The following is a 14,905-nucleotide window of genomic DNA, read 5'->3' as shown; positions in this document are numbered from 1 at the left end:
GCAGATGACAGAACAAGGAGAAATGGTCTCAAGTTGCAGTGGGGGAGGTTTAGGTTGAATATTAGGAAAAACGTTTTCACTAGGAGGGTGGTGAAGCACTGGAATGGGTTACCTAGGGAGGTGGTGGAATCTCCTCCTGTCAAGGCTGTATCCCCACTTTGAACTTTAGGGTACAAATGTAGGGGCCTGCATGAAAACTTCTAAGCTTATCTACCAGCTTAGCTCTGGTCCGCTGCCACCATCTTAAGAATTCCCTCCCTGGGAAGCCTTGAGAAACCTTTCACCAATTCCCTGGTGAATACAGATCCAAACTCCTTGGATCTTAAACAAGGAGAAATTGACCCTTCCCCCCTCCTTCCTTTCACCAACTCCTGGTGAATACAGATCCAAACCCCCTTTGGATCTTAAAACAAGGAGAAATCAATCAGGTTCTTAAAAAGAAGGCTTTTAATTAAAGCAAAAGGTAAAAATCATCTCTGCAAAATCAGTATGGAAAATAACTTTACAGGGTAATCAAACTTAAAGAGCTCAGAGGAATCCCCTCTGTCTTAGGTTCAAAGTATAGCAAACAAGATAAGCACTTTAGTAAAAGGTACATTTACAAGTTGAGAAAACAAAGTAAATCTAAGACGCCTTGCCTGGCTTTGACTTACAATTTTGAAATAAGAGAGACTTGTTTAGAAAGATGGGGAGAACCTGGATTGATGTCTGGTCCCTCTCAGTCCCAAGAGCGAACAACCCCTTAAACAAAGGACACACACAAAAACCTTTCCCCCCCCAAGATTTGAAAGTATCTTGTCCCCTTATTGGTCCTTGGGGTCAGGTGTCAGCCAGGTTACCCGAGCTTCTTAACCCTTTACAGGTAAAAGGATTTGGAGTCTCTGGCTAGGAGGGATTCCATAGCACTGTACACAGGAGAGCTGTCACCCTTCCCTTTATAGTTATGACACGCCCCCCAAATCACAGATAGTGTTGGACGTCCGGTTCCACACTGGCTGTGATTTCTTCCTGGAGCTCTAGGAGAAAACAGAGTTAATAAAACACATGTACCTTTAGACATCTACTGATTATATAAAAACTAACAATATGTTTTATTTCAAGAACAATTGTTAACCAGTTAACTCTGGGAAACTTTCCCAGGAGAGTGCATCAGCCACTTTGTTAGAAGCTCCCGAAATGTGTTGTATTTTAAAATCAAAATCTTGGAGAGCTAAACTTCACCGAAGAAGTTTTTTGTTATTTCCCTTGGCGGTATGAAGCCACTGTAGCGCAGCATGGTTTGTTTGTAGTTGGAACCGCCGTCCCCAAACATATGGGCGTAGCTTTTTCAGCGCGTACACAATGGCGTAGCATTCCTTTTCGCTGATTGACCAGTGGCTTTCCCTCTCAGACAGTTTCTTGCTGAGAAACATGACAGGATGGAATTCTTGATCCGGTCCTTCCTGCATTAAAACTGCTCCCACGCCTCGCTCGGACGCATCTGTGGTTACTAGGAACGGTTTGTCAAAGTCTGGGGCCCTTAGCACAGGGTCAGACATGAGTGTTGCCTTAAGCTGGTTAAAGGCCTTTTGACACTTATCAGTCCACTGAACTGCATTTGGCTGTTTCTTTCTGGTTAGGTCTGTCAGCGGGGCGGCGATTTGGCTGTAGTGTGGTACAAATCGCCTATAATATCCGGCCAAGCCTAAGAAGGATTGGACCTGTTTTTTTGACTTTGGAATCGGCCACTTTTGGATAGCATCCACTTTGGCCTGTAGGGGATTTATAGTTTCTTGACCCACCTGGTGTCCCAGGTACGCCACTCTGTTTTGGCCTATTTGACACTTTTTAGCCTTAACAGTTAGTCCTGCCTGCCGGATGCGCTCGAAGACTTTTTTCAGGTGCTCCAGGTGTTCTGTCCATGAATCAGAAAAAATGGCCACATCATTGAGATAGGCAACGGCAGATTCTCCCAATTCCGCTAAGAGACCATCTACAAGTCTTTGGAAGGTGGCGGGTGCATTTCGCAACCTGAAAGGGAGTACATTGAATTCATACACCCCTGCCTGGGTGACGAAGGCGGACCTTTCCTTAGCGGGTTTATCTAGTGGTACTTGCCAGTACCCCTTGGTTAAGTCTAAAGTAGAGATGAATTGGGCATGTCCCAATTTCTCCAATAGCTCATCTGTGCGTGGCATTGGATAGTTGTCAGGACGAGTTACAGCATTTAGCTTACGGTAGTCCACGCAAAAGCGTATTTCCCCATTTGGTTTGGGAACTAGAACCACTGGAGATGCCCATGCACTGCTAGAGGGGCGGATTATACCCATCTGTAGCATGTCCTGGATCTCCCTTTGTATAGCCGCTTGGGCATGAGGTGACTCCCGGTAGGGTGGGGTTCTAATTGGGTGAGCATTACCTGTGTCAATGGAGTGGTATGCCCATTCGGTCCGTCCTGGAGTGGCTGAGAAAATCGGTGCAAAGCTTGTGCACAGCTCCTTTATTTGCTGTCGCTGCAGACGTCCCAGGGTCGTGGAGAGGTTCACCTCTTCCACGCCACCATTCCTTTTTCCTTCATAGTAGACACCTGCAGGCCACTCCGCGTCATCAGTTTTCTGGGCTGTAAACTGGCAAACGTTTAATTCTCTAGAATAAAAGGGCTTAAGAGAATTAACATGGTATACCTTAGGCTTTATGTTGGAGGTGGGGGAGGCTATGAGATAGTTAACAGCTCCTAGGCGCTCCTGGACCATGAATGGTCCTTCCCACGACGCTTTTATTTTATGAGCCTGGAGCGCCTTTAAGACCATGACTTGGTCTCCTACTTTGAAGGACCGTTCTCTGGAATGTTTATCATACCAGGCCTTTTGCTCTTCCTGAGCATCCTTTAGGTTTTCTTTAGCAAGGGCTAAAGAGTGTCGGAGGGTGTTTTGTAGGTTGCTTACAAAGTCTAGAATGTTAGTTCCTGGAGAAGGCGTAAACCCCTCCCATTGCTGCTTCACCAACTGTAATGGCCCCTTAACCTCGCGGCCATACACAAGTTCAAATGGTGAAAACCCTAAACTGGGATGTGGTACAGCCCTGTAGGCAAAAAGCAACTGCTGCAACACTAGGTCCCAATCATTGGAGTGTTCATTTACGAATTTACGTATCATGGCCCCCAAAGTTCCATTAAACCTCTCCACCAGACCATTGGTTTGATGGTGATGAGGGGTGGCAACCAAGTGATTCACCCCATGAGCTTCCCACAGGTTTTTCATGTTCCCTGCCAGGAAATTAGTTCCCGAATCTGTAAGGATGTCGGAGGGCCAACCTACCCTGGCAAAAATGTCTGCTAATGCCTGGCACACACTTTTAGCCTTGGTGTTGCTTAAGGGTACAGCTTCCGGCCATCGGGTAGCAAAATCCATGAAAGTCAGTACGTACTGCTTTCCTCTGGGTGTCTTCTTTGGGAAAGGACCCAGAATATCCACAGCTACTTGCTGAAATGGGACCTCAATTATGGGTAGTGGCTGGAGAGGGGCTTTAACCTGGTCTTGGGGCTTTCCCACTCGTTGGCACACCTCACAAGACCGGACATAATTAGCAACGTCCTTGCCCATTCCCTCCCAGTGGAAGGACTTCCCCAACCGGTCTTTGGTTCTGTTCACCCCAGAATGGCCACTGGGATGATCATGGGCTAAGCTCAAGAGTTTTACCCGATACTTAGTGGGAACTACCAGCTGTCTTTGAGGATGCCAGTCTTCCTGGTGCCCACCAGAAAGAGTCTCCTTGTATAAAAGTCCTTTTTCTACAACAAACCGGGATCGGTTAGAAGAGCTGAGAGGCGGTGGGGTGCTCCGCGCCGCCGCCCAAGCTTTCTGAAGGCTGTCATCTGCTTCCTGCTCGGCCTGGAACTGTTCCCTTGATGCTGGAGACATCAGTTCCTCCTTGGACCGTGGACTGGGGCTTGGTCCCTCTGGAAGCGATGCAGGTGCTGGGGCTGTTTCCATTGACTGTGAACCGCTGTTCGCTGGTGCACTATGTGTATCTCAGGCTCTGGCTGAGCCTCTTGGGTAAGGTTATCTGCTGCTTCCGCCAGTTCAGGCTCGCTGGTGTCCTCTGGCATTGGAGTGGTAGACGGGCTTGCAAGCGCTGGACACAGTGCTGACAATGGTTCTGGTGCTGGTTGCGTTGCCAGTTCCGGTTCTGGGACTGGCTTTGGCTGGGTCTCTGGGATTGGATCCACTACGGCTGTTGCAGTCGTTGGCAGGGGATCCGGGTCCACCACCTTTGTTTGGGTCTCTGGTAACACAGACGGGGTCCTGGTGGACGGCTCAGGAACAGGGATGGGGGTGGAAGCTTGCTTAGCCTGGCTGCGGGTGACTATTCCCACCCTCTTGGCTAGCTTCACATGGTTGGCCAAGTCTTCCCCCAGTAGCATGGGAATGGGATAATTGTCATAGACTGCAAAAGTCCACATTCCTGACCAGCCCTTGTACTGGACATGCAACTTGGCTGTAGGCAAGGTTACAGACTGTGACACGAAGGGTTGAATTGTTACTGTAGCCTCCGGGTTGATGAGTTTGGGGTCCACTAGGGATTGGTGAATAGTTGACACTTGTGCCCCAGTGTCCCTCCAAGCGATAACCTTCTTTCCACCCACTCTCAAGGTTTCCCTTCGCTCCGAGGGTATGAGAGAGGCATCTGGGTCTGGGGTTCTTTGGTGTGATTGGGGTGTAATGAACTGTAATCGGTTGGGGTTCTTGGGGCAGTGAGCCTTTATATGCCCCAGTTCATTACATTTAAAACATCGCCCTGCTAAGGTATCACCGGGGCGATGTTGGTTGATGGAGACTGGTGTGGTGGGGTGAGAAGGCGTCTGGGGTTTCCCTTGGGATGTGGGTGGGGCCTTGGGTTGTCCCCGGTGATAAGGTTTTATTTCGGCTTGCCCCTTCTGATATTCACTCCAACTGCTACTAGCTTTTTTCTTTTCTGTCACCTCCACCCATTTGGCTCCAATCTCCCCCGCCTCGGTTACAGTTTTGGGCTTCCCATCTAGGATGTACCTTTCTATTTCCTCAGGAACACCCTCTAAAAACTGCTCCATTTGCAATAGGAAGGGCAACTCTTCCGTAGATTTAACATTTGCTCCTGATATCCAGGCATCCCAATTTTTCCCAATGTGGTAGGCATGTCGGGTAAATGACACATCAGGTTTCCACCTTAGGGCTCTGAACCGCCGACGGGCATGCTCAGGTGTTAGCCCCATTCTGATTCTGGCCTTGTTTTTAAAAAGTTCATAACTGTTCATGTGTTCCTTAGGCATTTCAGCCGCCACCTCTGCTAAGGGTCCACTGAGCTGCGGCCTCAGCTCTACCATGTACTGGGTTGGAGGGATGTTGTATCCAAGGGAGGCCCTTTCAAAATTTTCTAAGAAGGCCTCAGTATCATCGCCTGCCTTGTAGGTGGGGAATTTCCTGGGATGGGAAGTGGTACCTGGAGAGGAGTTGTTAGGATGGTCTGATGCACCCTGCCTAGTCCTTGCTGCTTCCAGTTCCATCTCTTTTTCTTTCAGCTCCATCTCTCTTTCATGGGCCTCCTGTTTGGCTTTTTCTTCTCTTTCATGGGCCTCCTGTTTGGCTTTTTCTTCTCTTTCATGGGCCTCCTGTTTGGCTTTCTCTTCTCTGTCTCTCAGCTCCATCTCTCTCTTGTGGGCCCCCTCTTTGGCTTTCTCCAGCTCCATCTCTCTCTTGTGGGCCCCCTCTTTGGCTTTCTCTTCTCTGTCTCTCAGCTCTATCTCTTTTTCTTTCAGCTCCATAGCTCTCTTGTGGGCCTCCTCTTTAGCTTTTTCTTCTTTGGTAGTCATTTTCCTGGTTTTCTTGTGCTGGGTCTCACCCTCTGCAGTTGACTGAAACTGGGATGTATTTAGCTTAGGCTCCTGCTGAGTGCTGCTGAGTTAACAGAGACTTTCTAACTAGCTACTTCCGAGGATGTAAAAAGAAAAAAAAAAACCAGCTTGTAAATTACCTTTACCAGATCAAAGTTTGCTCACTTATTTGAACACTTCTCTTAACAAAGGACCTTGTTAAAAAAAACTTAACACCTCTGCCTTCAGGCAAGGAGAGATAAGATATGCATCTACCTTCAGCTCTGCTCTCCAAGCAGCTAGAAGGAAAAAAAAAATCTCTTACTGGCTTTTGGGTTTAAAACGATCCCACCGCTGTGCCACCATGTCAAGGCTGTATCCCCACTTTGAACTTTAGGGTACAAATGTAGGGGCCTGCATGAAAACTTCTAAGCTTATCTACCAGCTTAGCTCTGGTCCGCTGCCACCATCTTAAGAATTCCCTCCCTGGGAAGCCTTGAGAAACCTTTCACCAATTCCCTGGTGAATACAGATCCAAACTCCTTGGATCTTAAACAAGGAGAAATTGACCCTTCCCCCCTCCTTCCTTTCACCAACTCCTGGTGAATACAGATCCAAACCCCCTTTGGATCTTAAAACAAGGAGAAATCAATCAGGTTCTTAAAAAGAAGGCTTTTAATTAAAGCAAAAGGTAAAAATCATCTCTGCAAAATCAGTATGGAAAATAACTTTACAGGGTAATCAAACTTAAAGAGCTCAGAGGAATCCCCTCTGTCTTAGGTTCAAAGTATAGCAAACAAGATAAGCACTTTAGTAAAAGGTACATTTACAAGTTGAGAAAACAAAGTAAATCTAAGACGCCTTGCCTGGCTTTGACTTACAATTTTGAAATAAGAGAGACTTGTTTAGAAAGATGGGGAGAACCTGGATTGATGTCTGGTCCCTCTCAGTCCCAAGAGCGAACAACCCCTTAAACAAAGGACACACACAAAAACCTTTCCCCCCCCAAGATTTGAAAGTATCTTGTCCCCTTATTGGTCCTTGGGGTCAGGTGTCAGCCAGGTTACCCGAGCTTCTTAACCCTTTACAGGTAAAAGGATTTGGAGTCTCTGGCTAGGAGGGATTCCATAGCACTGTACACAGGAGAGCTGTCACCCTTCCCTTTATAGTTATGACACCTCCCTTAGAGGTTTTTAAGGTCAGGCTTGACAAAGCCCTGGCTGGGATGATTTAGTTGTGGATTGGTCCTGCTTTGAGCAAGGGGTTGGATTAGATGACCTCCTGAGGTCCCTTCCAACTCTGATATTCTATGAATGTCCTACTGTTTGTAAAAAGGCAAAACCAAGTCCTGGTATTTGCAACAGTCACACTGCTCCTACCATGCATTAGCAGCAGGGTTGGCACCCTAAGCTTGCAGCACAGACCTCTACCATGGAGCAAACAGACCTGAGCTGGTAGCAGGAGAAGGCTGTGGACTAGCCACTAGTTGAGGGCACATAACACCCTGACACAGTGTGGTACATTTGCAGGAGGTGCCATATTTTACAGACAGCATAGCCAAGCACAAAGATGTGGCAACTTCTTTCCTAGGGACAGGGTGACTGAGATCTGGATCTTCCATCTTAGAGACTTGGGCTCTGGTTCCAATTTGTGGAACCTCACAGGGGGATGTGAATCCTTGTCAATAAGAAGAACTGTAAAGGGCACACATTGATTAATCCTAGTCAGGAGAAGTGAGCCTAGAGCTCCCAGCTCTGAGCACTCTCCCCTAGGCCAAAGGGAATTGTGTTGAGGAGCAGAGAAGTTGATGATGATTCATGTTACCTGTGTCCCACCCAGAGGTTCAGTGGTGTGTGGCCAGCTGAATCGAGACACGGGCATGCATGTGTGGTTTTGCTGGATTGGGGATGGGTTTTGGCAGCAAGCCAGGAGCAAACTCCACTGAGCAGCATAGTGGTGCTGGAACCAGGGGGTGGGGAGGCAGGACCCATCCACTTTTCGCCGGAGCAGACCCTGCCCTTTTCCTGCCTCTTCCCCCCAAGACCACACCCCCTGGCCAGGCAGCGGGGAGCCCAGCCAATTGTGGGAGCTGCGCGGACCTTCCACCTGCCTATGGTGCGGGCGGGGAGGGCAAAAGCAGCCCCTGGCCCATGTCCCCACCTAGGGCAGGTGGAGGGACCCAGGCTCCCCACAGCTGCCCGCGCGACACGGCTCTTGCCCCCTCACACTGCAATAGAAAATGCCCTTTTCCTTAATTCCAGTCCATTTGGTCATTTGTAGCTGATTTTTTTACACTCAGATTTATAAAACTGTTCCTTTCGGAGTGCCCCGGGGCCCATGTACTAAACACAGTGCATGTTTCTGTAACAGAATGCACAGCAGACAGGAATAGCGGAACTCTAGAAAAGCTGGCAAAAACCAATGAGCTTGTACCCTCCCTGAAGGTGACCAGGCCCAACTGAGGAACCAAATTCCAGAAGTGGGAAAGGTAGGGGGCACCGCTGTTCAAGACAGCTGGGAGGTCACTAAGCAGCAAGGTAGTTATAGCTCTGGCATGTACTGGGATCACTTGCCTTGTGTTCCTAGCAGCCCACCAAGCATCCTGATGAACACAGTTGCTTTGGTTAAAGTGCTCTCTGCCTCATCCCAGCTCCTTCCCTCAGCGGCTGGGTCACAGAAGATCACCATGTCCTGACACTGAGTGGGGGCACTTGTAACACTCCATGCTGATGCAATGTCACCATGCAATAGAGTCTTAGGCCTGGTCTACACTAATCCCCAAATTCGAACTAAGGTACGCAACTTCAGCTACGTGAATAACGTAGCTGAAGTCGACATACCTTAGTTCGAACTTACCGCGGTTCAGACGCGGTCCACACGCGGCAGGCAGGCTCCCCGTCGACTCCGCGGTACTCCTTTCGCCGAGCTGGAGTACCGCAGTCGACGGCGAGCGCTTCCGGGATCGATATATCGCGTCCAGACCAGACGCGATAAATCGAACCCGGAAGTTCGATTGCCAGCTGTCGAACTACCGCGGTAGTGTAGACCTGGCCTTAGTGGATGCCGTTTGTCATTAATGTCAGTAAGAGCACAGGCAAGCCCATCCTCAGTAGACACAACACCGTGCTGTGACAGTATGTCATCATGTGGGGTGACATCAGCACACTCATCATGGGGCTGAATGGGGCCAGAGCCAGCAACACACATCGGGGGAGCACTGTCAGCCTCCCTCCCCGGGTGGATTTCAGCTCGCGGCCATCCAATCTCATCTCAGCACTCAGGAGGGTCGTCCGGGAACACAAAAGACAGAGTCCTTTGAATGGACTTTGCTCCCGTCATGCACGGAGCTGTGTGGATTGTTGTCACCTTATCAGGGTTCAGAATCTCTGCAGATTCTCATGGAGAGTCACATTCCCCAGGCCACACTTTTATTTCTGCTCATGGCATCTTTTCAGGTCAAAATGATAACATTGTGCCAGCAAGGAGTTCTGCCTGCTCCTCCTATGGAAACCCACCCACTTCCAAAGTGCATTAAGCGAAATTGGATTAAGTCCACTTAAATGCTGAATAAGAGCAGTTTAATCCTGTTAATAAATCCATTTTGAATTCACACTTTTAGTTAATTCGGATTAACTGTCCTGAGTGTCCTTGTGTGGGCAAGCCCAGACAGAACTGGAGTAGGTGAATGCTTTCCCCATCCCAGGTTCCAGTGCTGCCCTTCTGGATCCCCCAAATCCCATGCCGTCCCTTCTCCCTGGGACCTACTCCTCAGCCACCCTCCATAAATCTCCACAGAAGACATTAGAGATGGTTGGTATTCTCACTGGGCTTCTGCCTAGAAGACTTGGCCTTTGCCTTCGTTGTTCAACCAATGTAAGCTGTGGCTTGTTGGATTCCATCACTCTTAAAGGCTGAGATAAGATTTGAGGGTCAGAAGCTCAGGGGAGATCTCCTTCCATAGGACCACATCTTGTGTAGTTTTTCACCCAACCAGCCAGGTTATTTTGCAGTGAAAATAGATCATCTAAAATTCTCAAGTCAGCTCATAAGATGTTTCAGAGCCACAGAAAAGTGCCTTTTAGATGGTGTCTCTGCTCCCATCCTGGGCATTTGCACAGCTGTGTGTTGAGTGGCTTCCTTTCAATCCTAGGGAGGGTTTAACATACATCTCTGTATTGTAGTTTAACTGCCAAAGCCTTCCCAGGGGCCTTCTTATTGGACCCTAGAGAGGTTTGCCACTCCAACAACTCCCCCCAAGGCCTGTGGGCAGTTGTCTGTTGCAGAGCTCCACTAGTCCCACAGGAAAGGATGTTTCTCCTCCGTCCCACAAGTTACAATTGTCCCCTTAAAACCTCAGAACCAGTTTGGATTGTTTCTGTTCTGGTTCAGTTTGGGGAAAAGAGTAAAGTTGGCTCTTATTTTTTCTCATTGCTGGTGTGGCCATTTCCATGTGCACAGTGATAGTGCAGCAGATACATACTTCGCACTACAGCCGATGTACATGCTAATCAAAAGGCAGCAATGACCAACACCAGAGTTCCTCTGAGCCAATGGCTCCGCAGGCTGACCTGGTTAAGGTGTGCCAGTTTCACAGCTAACAGTGCACAAGGCATTGATGTGGCCAGCATCACGTTTGACCACCTCTGACTGCCGCTGGGTGACTTGGATGTGGAGTTTTAGTGTGCGATCAAGTGAGACTCAGCTTCCCCAACCTTCAGGATTGTAGTTAAGTGCCTTGCCCACTCCACCACACAGCCATGAGCACTGGGCAGCTGTTCATTTCCCACTGAAGGAAGCAGGGGATGAGGAGTCAGGCCTCTTGGACTCTATTTCCAGTGCTCACTCTCACTCTGTGATATTGGGCAGGTCGTGGCCTGTCCCTGTATCTCAGTTTCCCCATTTCTCCACTGACTGCAGTGATAACATGGGGATATGCCGAGGCTTAAGAAATGAACGTTTAAGCACTTTGATAAACTCTGCTGAAAGACACTACGGCAGGACAGAGTTCTTACCTCACCATTATCCCGAGGGAGTTGCAGCGCTCCCAGTGTCTAGGATTAATGCCAGTTTCAATTGTTTTCTAGATCTCTGCTTTGCAGTCAAACACTCTGATGCGGAAGGTGAAGCGGACACTGCCCAGCCCCCCTCCGGAGGAAGCTCACCTGCCCCTGGCCAGCCAAGCCCACTCCCAGCTGTACTTGCCCAGTTTCATGCAGAAGGGGGTAGGAGAGCAGGCCACTCAGGTAACCAAAGCCAGCCTTCTCAGAGACATCGACCGTGACCTGAAGCTGGTGGAGCATGAGTCCACGAAGCTGCGGAAGAAGCAAGCAGAGCTGGATGAGGAAGAGAAGGAGATCGATGCCAAGCTGAAGTACTTGGAGCTGGGCATTACTCAGAGGAAGGAGTCTCTTCTGAAGGAGAGGGGAGGGAGGGATTACCCTTACCTGAGATGCCTAGGTGAGAACCGGGACTACATGTCTGATAGTGAGCTGAACAATTTACGCCTCTCCAGCTATGAGGGCAGCAGTCTGCTCAGCAGGCCCAGCATTGCCCCCACTAACCATTATGCTGACTTCTCCAGCACGCAGTACACATCAGCCTCCTCCTACGCCCCCTACCCATACCCAGCAGCCCTACCAGGCCCTGCCGCCTTCCAGCAAACACGGTTCCAGCCCCCCCATTACCCTGTGGTCAGCAGTGGCACATCTCAGAATGGCTTCCAGGCTGGTCAGCTCCCCGCCTTCCCCTCCCAAGGTACATATCAGACACACAGCTTCCCTCCCAGCACTGGTTACCAGCCCCAGCTGGGCTTGCAGAGCCATCAAGGCTTTCGGCCACCTCATCACTACCAAGCTCAGACCACATATCCCAATCAGCCGCCCTCACAGCCGGCACAGAGTGCCCTCTTCCAAACACAGGCAGATGTGCACGCCATGCACCAGAAGCCACGGCAGACATCACTAGCAGACTTGGAACAAAAGATCCCCACCAATTATGAAGTGATTGGAAATCCCACCGTGGTGATCTCCTCAGCAGCCCCAGAAGTTACTTACAGCCCCACGACAGTGACCGGCAGCTATGCCCAGCACAAGGCCCCAGAGGCCAGTCCAGCTGACCAGAGCAATGCCGTGCAAAGCCCCTCAGCCAGTTACTCTTCAGATTCTCTGTACGCAAACCTGGAGCAGAACATTCCCCGCAACTATGTGATGATCGAGGACATCAGTGAGCTGACCAAAGAGAGCACTGCGGCAGACAGCCACAAGGGGGAGATGCAGGTGCAGAGCAGCACTGGCCGCCAGATCAAAGAGAAGAGTGAGCTGGTGGAGACGGAAGGCTCCAGCAGAACTTGCTGCTACTCCAAAGCAGAGGAGGAGTCAGAGGAGGATATGTATGATCAGCATGGTGCTGACCATCGGGGGAAGAACAGCTACCACAGGGGCATGGAGAGCAATGGCAGGATGTCAGGCAGCTCCAGTGGCCCCTGCTCCTATTACGGGGACGATTATCGGCACTCCACACGCTCAGACAAGCATGGCTCTGGACTGGGGATGCAGAAGCATTCCTCCAAAAACCTGGCTCCTGCTGTCATCTCGTCCAAACGCAGTAAACACAGGAAACAAGGCATGGAGCAAAAGATCTCCAAATTCTCCCCCATAGAAGAAGCCAAAGATGTGGAGTCAGACCTGGCCTCCTACACAGTGACTACGTCTATCAGCAGCAGCAATGTGGCATCCAGGGCAAAGAAGCTTCAGGACGAGATCACCTATGGCCTCAAGAAGAATGTGTATGAGCAGCAGAAATACTATGGCATGTCCAGCAGGGATATGACGGAAGAGGATGATCGAGCATACAGCACTGGAAGCAGATCTAGATCGTCTGGTTATGGGACAGAAAAAACATCAAGCCGCGATGCCAACAGCAGAAGCAAGTCCTATGAGAGAGAGTGCATGGAGAAGCCTCAGAAAGGAAGCTCCAAACCATCTTCCCTTAGTATGAGTCAGAGTCGTGGGCGGCCTTCGATTCGTACACAGACATCGGAAGAGGAAAGTCCCATCAGCCCTTTAGGAAAGTCTGTGGGTGTGTCCCGCTCCTCAGGTGGACCTCTCCCTCAGTCCTCTGGGGACAGCTGTTCCCAGTTCTGCTCCAGCCACTCGTTGCCTGATGTGCAAGAACATATCAAAGATGTGCCAAGGAACCACTCTTACAAGCATGAAGAAGGTTACATCATGGATGATTCACATTGTGTTGTTTCAGACAGTGAAGGTAACAGTTACCTGTGGTGACATACCCCAGAGCATGCTCCTACGGGTCATTTGCAAAGACAGTCTCACAGCCTGCATTTGCGTACCATGTGCCTTTCTCCCTTGTTCCACTGCATGTTCTGGGTGTCTGGTGGTAGCATGTTAGTGTTCAGTGCCTGCTGCATGTAACGATGTGTTGTATTTGATGGGGAGGGGTCTATGATGTGTCCCAGATGCATGTGATAAGCTGCTTGCATTCTTTTATCTCATTGCATGGCTTCCGTGTGGGATATGCTCCCACCTCGGGACCGAGAGACTGACTGTGCTCTGTGTTTGGTTTCTGAAGCCTATCATTTGGGTCAGGAGGAGACAGACTGGTTTGATAAGCCCAGGGAAGCTCGCTCAGAGCGGGTAAGGCACTACACTGGCCACTTCTCCTCCCAGAAGAGACCTCCCATCAAACACACCTTTCATGATTACGATGAGCCTCCAGATGAAGACCTGTGGCAGCACGATGACTATTCTCAGGCACGTCACTCTTCTTCCAAAGACCACCGGCACCATGGAGAGTATGGAAGGCACTCAGCCTCTTCCCGCCACCCGAGTGATGAACAGGCCAAGAGGACATCCAAGCAGCATGCCCGAGACCAGGGCCGTCATGAAGCCCGCACACACATGCAGCCATCTGCCCAGAAGAAGGCTCAGCAGTCAGACATGAGAGCCCAGACAGCTTTCCCCTCCAGCTCAGCAGAGTACTCGCAGCAGTCCCAGCAGCCGTCCAGCTACCACCATACCTCAGAGTCCCAGAAATCCCAACGGCAAGCGGAGCATGGGCCACTGCCCCAACAGCCGAAAGGAGAGCCCTTGCTGCACCATTCTCAGCAGCAGCCGCAAACAAGACAGCAGCAATCCGGGCAACAGCAGCTGCCATCCAGGCAGCAGCAGCCATCAGCCAGGCAGTCTCCACAACAACAAGCAGGCCCTTTGCAGCAACCTCCTCAGCCACAGAAGGAGCAGCAGCAGCAGCAAGCTAGGCTGCAGCAGCAGCCAGGGGCTCAAGGACTACCCTCTTCTCGGCCACCGCAACAACAACCCATCCAATCCCAGCATGTCGGGAAGCCCCAGTCAACCCTCCCTGCACAGCCAGGCAGTCACCAAATAGGGCTAGTAAGTGCACATGCTCTTTGGCCATTGGTTTATCACTTACACAGCAGGTGCCTGGCTGATGGTTTGTCCTGCAGCACTGGGGATGGCACCCTGGGAGGATCTGGTTGCACAGGAAGGAGGCAGAGGCTGGGAGCCCCTGGTGCATCCCAAGGCACAGGCCGTGCACTGTCATGATCTCCCCCAGTCCACAGCAGCACAGAGGAGTACATCGTGCAGTGAGGAGGGCCCCCGGCTGCTAGGTAGCTGATGTGTTCTGTCGCACAGGAGACAACTAGGATGTGCCACAGCAGGAAAGGAGTTAAATTATGGAGATCTCAGGGAAGCGGCAGAGCTGAGGCTGTGCCAAGATCAGCACTAAGAGCAGGAATAAAATCCCTCCATTTCACCCTTTATTGCCTGACTTCAGGCTCCAGTTGTCCAGTCAAACACACCCAGAGCTACCGCCTCCCCTCCCCCCACTTGGCCAGGACAAGCCAACTGCCTTACAGCACAATGAGCCAATGGCACTGCTCAGGTCTGCTGCTATTTCCATTCTCCAGCGCAGCCAGCTGAGCATGGAGGGCATAAGGGAGAGATGAGACTGGGGAAGATCGGAGGGCTGGGGGGAGCCAGGGAGGAGGGAGTGGGGAATGTGGGGATCAGGAGAGAGAACAGATGGGAGGGGCCATGT

The 14,905-nt window shown here is 50.5% G+C and overlaps 1 protein-coding gene across 1 annotated transcript in view; it reads left to right on the top strand.

The window, feature by feature from the left end:
• Positions 1-14,905, top strand: part of BSN (bassoon presynaptic cytomatrix protein) — a 76,881-nt gene that overhangs the window by 43,578 nt on the left and 18,398 nt on the right. The window contains exons 3-4 of the mRNA XM_065408221.1: positions 10,912-13,090; positions 13,415-14,235. Of these exons, the coding sequence (XP_065264293.1) occupies positions 10,912-13,090; positions 13,415-14,235 (3,000 nt within the window). The remainder of the gene's footprint in view (positions 1-10,911; positions 13,091-13,414; positions 14,236-14,905) is intronic.

Source organism: Emys orbicularis, chromosome 7, assembly GCF_028017835.1.
Source record: "Emys orbicularis isolate rEmyOrb1 chromosome 7, rEmyOrb1.hap1, whole genome shotgun sequence".
Classification (NCBI taxonomy): domain Eukaryota; kingdom Metazoa; phylum Chordata; order Testudines; family Emydidae; genus Emys; species Emys orbicularis.
This window is presented reverse-complemented; position numbering and strand designations above follow the sequence as displayed.